A 7,918-nucleotide genomic window follows, 5' to 3' on the forward strand; every position below is an offset into this window, starting at 1 on the left:
GTAGAGAACTGGATTCAAGATAAATACAGTTCTAAATGTTCTGTTTTGATCACTTTGTGATTGCCCGACTGTTCTCTTCTGGGTTCGGGCATATCTGACATAAGGTACCACTAATTGTTTGCTTGAAATCAAGATAAACTGATATTTTTTTTTAAAGACATGCTGTGGTCAGAGACAATTGTTAGGCACCTGAGTTGCACAACTGTTTAAACATTGGCAACACAGCATAATTCGCCTGCTTTCTCTGTATTGGGAGGATGGCCCTCCCTCACTCCGTGTAATTCTAACCAACATAGGCACTTTTTGCTGCCTCTCCACAGTTCATAAAGATGCAGTGGCTGTCTTCACGTGTCTGTAAGGAAGCATGTTCTACCCTTCACCGGCCCATCTTGGTAGCATAGTGTGATAAGAAGAGACCGAATTAACAAGTGGACATGACTAACTTTCCCAAGAAATCAGGTCCTAGACTAAACTCCCCTAACTGTGGGGACTGTATAAAAGTTTAATACAAAACAATTAATTGCAAGAAAACTAGACCAACAGTCCAGAGCTAAAAACATTTTGGTCAGTTTGTGATTGCCTGACCCTTCTGTAAGGTACCAAGACATGTGGAGTTCTCCCCGTGTCTGCGTGGGTTTCCTCCGGGTTCACCGGTTTCCTCCCACAATACAAAGACATACAGTCAGGCCAATTGGACATGCTACATTGCCCCTAGGTGTGAATGTGTGTGTGTGTGATTGTGTCTGTCTGTCTGTCTGCCCTATGATGGACTGGCGACCTTTCCAGGGTGGATCCTGCCTTCTGCCCAGTGACTGCTGGGATAGACTCCAGCACCCCCGCGACCCTGATGGAGAAGAGAAAATGTGTGTGTGTGTGTGTGCGTGCGTGCGTGCGTGCGTGCGTGCGTACATGCGTGTGTGTGTGCGTGTGTGTGTGTATATATATATATGTATATATATATATATATATATATATATATATATATATATATATAGAGAGAGAGAGAGAGAGAGAGAGAGAGAGAGAGAGAGGAGGGAAGGGAAACAGAGACAGGGCGAGCAAGGAAATGACACTGATACACTAGTAATGGGAATGTTCTTTGAAAAAGTCCTATTGTAGTCCAGGCTTAGGTCCAAAAGTCGGAAATCTTTTTCCAAAATCCGGAATATTTTTTGACCTGAGTAAGGCTAATTTTAGTCCTCGTTTGAATCAGTGTCACAGCATGAGAGTCTGAGCTGGTCACTTGTACATAATTAAAGGCCAGCGATTAACATGGGAGAGTGAATAGGATCTACTGTGTGAAACATTGATGAGGCTGTTCACAAATACTCCCCTCTAAACAGAATATCTTGTCATCTGAACTCAGTCTTAAATATTTAAACTCAAAGAGTCTGTCATTGTCCTTTGCTTGTGGGTCAAAGCCAGTAACCCTTTTGTACAGTACAGGACCCCTGCATAGACGCTTATCTGAACCTCCAGACCATCTCAATGCTGTATCATTACATTACGTGCGTTGAAAATACACATATTTTGAATAAAACAAATGAAGCTTTCCAAAGCACTTTCATCAATAGGCAAACAGTAACAAGGCTAAAATATTAGGGGAAAGGCCCACTGAGAATCCAGACAATTTTAAATAATGATAATAAGGCTATCACATTACACCCTATAGGGTTTTGAGTTACTGAACAGTTTCCCCCTGCGAGAGGACACATGACTTAGAACAATGCTCACCATTTGCGCGTTTTGGATTAGGGACAGTCTGGAGGACAGACTGCCACATTACTTATACTATCACCAAATGTTATAAGCTTGCATGACCACACTGCTCAGAGGTAGGTTTGGGACACAGTCCCTGAAGAAGGAACGTTATTAATTGTAACATTTGTCAATGACTCTGAATCAGCACTTTGCAAGTGTTCTTTGGACAGAATTAAAATCTCTGCAACATACTTATCGATTTAACAGCTATTTAGGACAATCCTAGATGATGAAAATGCAGAAACAAAAAGCTTCAAGTTACAGCGGACTTCAGCGATATCAAATTCAGCAGCACAGAGGGCTCATACGAAGCCTTGAGCTGGAGCACAGGTACAACCAGAAGCAACTTGAACAACAACAAAGACAGTTTCTCAGCTCACTGAGCAAACTCTCGCTGGGACTCTTTCACTTTTCCCCACAAGGCATGAGGAGCAAAACCTCATGCACATCCATGCTTCCTGTCCTCAAAGACACCCCCAGTATCAACGGAGAGATGAGCAGCTCCAGGATCAAGCAACAGGCCTTACTGGAAAAGATGGACAGGGTGAATAGGGAGCCACTGGATCCACTAATGGAAAGCCTTTACGGGGAGGAGACAACAGACAAACCGCAGAAACTGACAGCTGAGGACAAACCAACATGGGATACTCTGACATTTGCTGACATCAAACAGAGGCATGCAGCAAGAATACAAGCACTACAACCCTACATGTTTCGGCAGCATCAGCTTATATCTCCTCAAGGGTTCCCTGGTACTAGAAGCCCTTGGACGGAGCGGATGTCCAGGAGACATGGCTTTTACAGCCCACAGCTTTCTGGAGTATCAAGCAACAGGGCACACAGGGTGTCTATATACACCGGGAAAAAATGATTTAGATTTTTTAGAACTTTTTCTCTGTTGCCAGGTCAACTTCAGCCATGTTGTTCATATAGTATGATAATCTGTGTTTGTAACTTGCTATTGCAGTTTCAGTGAACTCTGTCCTGGTTACTTTAAAATTCAATTGTACTATTGCTGCTAGCAATAATGCATCCTTATAAATTTAGATGTAGCAAGACATTTTCTGGACATCATCATCTCAATCAGTATAGACCTAATATAAATAACACTCCTTTGAAAAATAAATGTTCCTATTTTAAACCACTGTGCTTCACACCCTTGCTAAGCAGAAACATGTAAGCCTAAAGTATCAGGGGTGAAACCCTGAAATATGTATTATTAGATAAATCATTCAATGTCATAAAAGTGAATGAGCTAGAAAATCATATTATGAACCAATAATAAAGTCTTGCAAGTAGATCATATCTGTCTGCCCGTGTGACTTAGGGCAACACTGGTTGTTGTTGTATATTCGAGTAGAAAAAAGTGATCTTCTAGAAATGCTCCAAAAAAGGTGGTAGCTGTCGTCCCAGTCACCTGACCAATCACCAGCAAGAACTTTGGAGTTAGCTGTGAGAAGACACTGCAAGCAAGGCCAGTAACCTGACCAGTAAAACTGTTCAGTTATTTTTTAATGATTTTCTAATTTTATACATTGACACAGAGCAAACAAAAAGAAAACATTTGATGAAAAGTTAGTTTTATCCTTTACTCACATTACACAGACTGAGGCACTGACTGTTTTTTTTTTTTTTTTATCAGGGTGCTGTGTATTACCAGAGGCTAAATTCTGGTGAAGAAAATCTAGTCAGCTTTGCTAAAAATAGTCTTTATTTGTAGGGTGCAAATTTCCATGACATTTCTTTTTGGAAGGGGTGGAAAATACTTGGATAGTAGTTAAGTATTATTTTTGAGTATTATTAAAACTACTTGAATTCTTACTCAATTATGTTTTCAAAAAGAATTATAATTTTTTACTACTTACACTTTCAAAGTGCAAAGAACTTCACATTTGAATGTATTGTTCTTATCAAAACGTCCAACCAAATTCAGTGTGAAACAGAATTGCCCACAAGTATGCTGATTGACCTTTGTGTGAGCATCACGCACCATAACACAAAATCATTTACTATTGTTATTGAGCAAGTTTAAATGTTGGTACACCCACTCAAAAGTATGTCAAAATACAGTGAAGTCCAGATTTCCAGCTTTAATAAAAGGTATTTAAACCCCTTAAAAGACCAGGGCCCTCCCAGTAAGCCCAAAGTTTTATTACACACTTCTATAACCTGGGAATAGCTCACCAGTTTGCAAATTCAATGAATAATAAGCCTTAGTATGTAATAAGCCTGGAATGTGATAAGGTTAACACAAATATTACATGAATAGTTTATTAATTTATTTATTTGTTTGCAAAAGATTTGTAGCAGAATGCTGGGAAGAGAACATTAAGAAGGCAAAAGAAAAGAAGGACTCAAAATCCAAAGCATATTACATCATCTGCCAAACATGGTGGAGTAGGTGTTATGCGTGGACTTGTGCGGTTTTGCCAATGGCACTAAGTCACTGGGGCTTATTGATTGTGTGACAGCAGACAGAAGTTACAGGGTGAATTCTGCAGTGTGTATCTCTATACGTTTTGCCCAGATTCAGTTAAATGACAGTACAGATGGACAATGACCCAAAACACACCACAAAAGCACCCCAAGAGCTTTTTACAGCAAAGAAATGGAGTTTTCCTAAATGGTTGAGTGAGTCACCTGACCTCAACCCAGTTGAGCAGGCTTTTGCTTACTGAAGATAAAACTGAAGGCAGCAAGACCCACAAACAAGCAGCAACTGAAGGCAGTCGCAGCAAAGGCCTCTCAAGGAGGAAATTTAGCATTTGATAATGTCCATGGGTTCCAGACTTCAGGCAGTCAATGACTGCAAATGATTTGCACCCAAGTAGTAAAAAGAATTGTTTTATTTTTAATTAGTTTGTCCAATTATTTTCAATCTTGTGAAAATGGAGGGACGATTTAAAACATGGCTGATTCCTAAAGAAATAAAACAACAGTCTGGTTTTGTTGAACACCTTTAATTAATTTTATTTCAAATCCATTGTGGTGGTGTACCGAGGCAATTAAAAAATTCATTTAAATTAAAAAATCATTTTTAAAAAATGTGTCGGTGTCCAAATACTTTCTGTACTGCGCTGTACACACCGTGCTGTACTGGCAGGCAGATGGCACTGTTGTCGTTTTGACTGAAGGCTGAGGCAGAAAGCGTGGGGAGGGGGCGGTAGGAGCGGAAGTGGCGGATGATTCGCGTCCACACCTTTTCCGCTTTTTCATTCGGCGCAGGAGAGAGTCGGCGGGGTGAACACGGGGCGAGAGCCTGGGGTAGAATGGTGGGCCTCCAAAGGTAACCTAAAACATGTTTTGTTGTGATTAAATTACTAATTAAGAGAGCGCTAGGGCGTGTTCAGTTGGTCTTGTTGGATTTCTGTGCAGTTTTTTATGTTGTTTGTGAATGAGCCCGGGCTGTTCGGCTAGCTTTAGCCGCTGGCTAACGGGGCCGGCCTGCTGAGGTGTGCTCTGAAGCTCTCTTCTCTCTCAGGGGGACGGCGACACGGATTCACACGCTGAGGGCTTGAACATCGACGCGGTTCGTCTTTGAGCTGCCTGCATGACGGCTGCTGTGGCTGGGAATCGTTAGACCTTCGCCAACGGGCTTTTGAGCTTTCCCCCCCAAACCGCTGGCTGGCTGACTGACTGCCTTCCCTGTAAGAGGGGAGAGAAGGACAAGGAAGAAGCCGAGAGGAAGTGTGGAGGACCGCAGGCTTTCTGAGGCCTCCCCTAAGCTGCTGACAGCACGACAAACTGGGCACAGGCACAGCTCAAGTAACGTCTTAAATACTGGCTTTTAACGTCTTTAATAACCTTGAAGCTTGAGGATCATTGTGCATGACAGCTATTGCAGGTAGTGGATTAGGCTGAACTCCTCTGCCTTTCTTCATTTGGACAGTACTGTGCTCAAGGCTCTGTTTACCTCTGAATACTTCATAGGTGTCTAAAGAGAACATTCACAAGCTGCTACTGGCTGTTATCGTTGCTGCTCAAGTGACAGGTTTACATCCATTTTGTGCTACTGTCTGAGCCTGTCATTCCTAAGGGAAAGTTTGTGATTTGTGCTTGGATGAGTGAAAGGGAACACTGCTCCCGTTGGAGTTGAGCTGGTTCATAGTCCATATTGATTGACTGACCAACTCACGAAAGCACATTCAGCAAGAACTGTTTCAAAATTTCAGGTGCCATTGTGTGTTAAGTATTATTTTCTTGTAAGAGTGAAGGAGATATTTATGAACTATTTACAAGATGGGGAAGATGCTGTCAAAAATATTTGGCAACAAGGAGATGAGAATATTGATGCTAGGGCTTGATGCAGCAGGAAAGACCACCATTCTGTATAAACTGAAACTGGGACAGTCTGTAACCACTATACCTACAGTGGGCTTCAACGTGGAAACAGTCACCTATAAAAACGTCAAATTCAACGTGTGGGACGTTGGTGGACAAGACAAGATTCGTCCACTCTGGAGGCATTACTACACAGGCACACAAGGGTTAATCTTCGTCGTGGATTGTGCGGATAGAGATCGTATTGACGAGGCAAGGCAAGAACTGCACCGGATCATCAATGACCGGGAGATGCGTGATGCCATCATTCTGATTTTTGCAAATAAGCAAGATCTACCTGATGCCATGAAACCACACGAAATCCAAGAGAAGCTGGGACTAACACGCATCAGAGATAGGAATTGGTATGTGCAGCCTTCATGTGCTACCACAGGTGATGGACTGTACGAGGGCTTAACATGGCTAACCTCAAATTACAAATCTTAATGACCGACTGATTGGCAATGACTGTTTTAGTTAGAAAGAAAAATAAACCTGGTGGAAAAAAATAACACATTATCTCTCTGATGAACATGCTCAAATCTTTGAATTATATTTTCATTTATTTTTGATTGTTGAAATGACCCTTATGACTAATAATTTATCTCTTTGAAAAGAATGGGTTTTGCTCGCATTTAGTTCTGTTTTGTGACACCTGTCACCTTACTTAATTGACTGTTGCTTGACATGGTAGAGCATTCCTGAATTTAATCTAAATGCAGATTCTCTATTTTTTTTCTGAATGATATAGGTTTTTGTATCTCTGATTTCTTTCTTTTTATTTGGTTAAAGCTTGTTCTTCCTGACCTCTCTTGTCAGTTGTCTGTGTTTTTGGAGTCTGTGTGGAAAAACTGAGAGTCTGTCTCTTGCAAATAGTCCATCATTCTGACATAAGGCATTTTATACAGAAATGTTTATAGAAAAGTTCTAACAACTGTAGTAAAAGGCCAGTTTCATTGAGGAAGTTGTAGCAAGCATATTAGGTAGACTGACGGATTAAACTGTAATATTGTCATGATTTTACTGACATCACAAGATAAACTGTAAATGAGACCCATGGAACATTTATATGCAAAAAGTCTTTGACTCCAACTCTCAAATACTTGCCTAGACTCTCATGCGTCATGCTGTCAAAAGCTTCTGAATCGAATACTGGGTTCTTTTTTCTGCATCACCTTGCAGAGCACCAAGCCCAGAACAAATGGAAAAAAGCTGTTGTTTTCAGAGATTGTTTAAAGACTCAAAGCAGCTGAATGCTTTTTGTAATCCATGAAGTCCTTTTTCTACAGTTCAGGCTTTAAACCACCAGACTGTGTGTCACTTGCAGTTCTGTGTCTCCAAAATGTGGCATTGTTACATTCTTGCATTTCCAATGTAGTGCTTGCATCACAGCAGACGCAATTTGCCATTGAAATGGAGAGAAACCTTTCATATGACTCATTTTCTCTCATTGCTTTACTCATTTCAAAAAACATGTACAGAAACTAATTGTAATTGTAACCTCTAATTAAACTTAGTCATTTTAAAGGTTTTACTTTATTCGTGTTTCAGTGCATTTGTAAGATGTCAATGTCCTATATAGCAAGAAAGAATGTTTTAACAGGGTTATTTGCAGGGGGTTTCCACAGTCACTTGAGATGCCAAACCGAAATGAGTAAGGGAAAGAAAACTGCAAACTCTTGTTAGTTGCTCTGCATTTCTACCACTGTGCTCTTGCCTATATGTGTTCTCACTTTGAGTCCTATTTTAGCTAACCTTGTGAAACTAACGTTCTGATTATATGAATGGTTGTGTTTGTCATCAGCCTGTATTTGCACAGCATTTTACAAACTGGGAC

General features: G+C 40.8%; 1 protein-coding gene across 1 annotated transcript; it reads left to right on the forward strand.

Moving 5' to 3' along the window:
• Positions 1 to 4,968: 4,968 nt before the first annotated feature.
• arf6b (ADP-ribosylation factor 6b) lies at positions 4,969 to 7,620 on the forward strand. The gene is made up of 2 exons (XM_017699782.2): positions 4,969 to 5,047; positions 5,243 to 7,620. Exon 2 carries the CDS (start codon positions 6,001 to 6,003, stop codon positions 6,526 to 6,528), a length of 528 nt encoding a protein of 175 aa, XP_017555271.1. The 5' UTR covers positions 4,969 to 5,047; positions 5,243 to 6,000; the 3' UTR covers positions 6,529 to 7,620.
• Positions 7,621 to 7,918: the final 298 nt, after the last annotated feature.

This window comes from Pygocentrus nattereri, chromosome 10, assembly GCF_015220715.1.
Source record: "Pygocentrus nattereri isolate fPygNat1 chromosome 10, fPygNat1.pri, whole genome shotgun sequence".
NCBI lineage: Eukaryota > Metazoa > Chordata > Actinopteri > Characiformes > Serrasalmidae > Pygocentrus > Pygocentrus nattereri.

Bases quoted from the DNA above. Each gene is read 5' to 3' on its own strand.
- arf6b (XM_017699782.2), top strand. From the start codon at position 6,001: ATGGGGAAGATGCTGTCAAAAATATTTGGCAACAAGGAGATGAGAATA.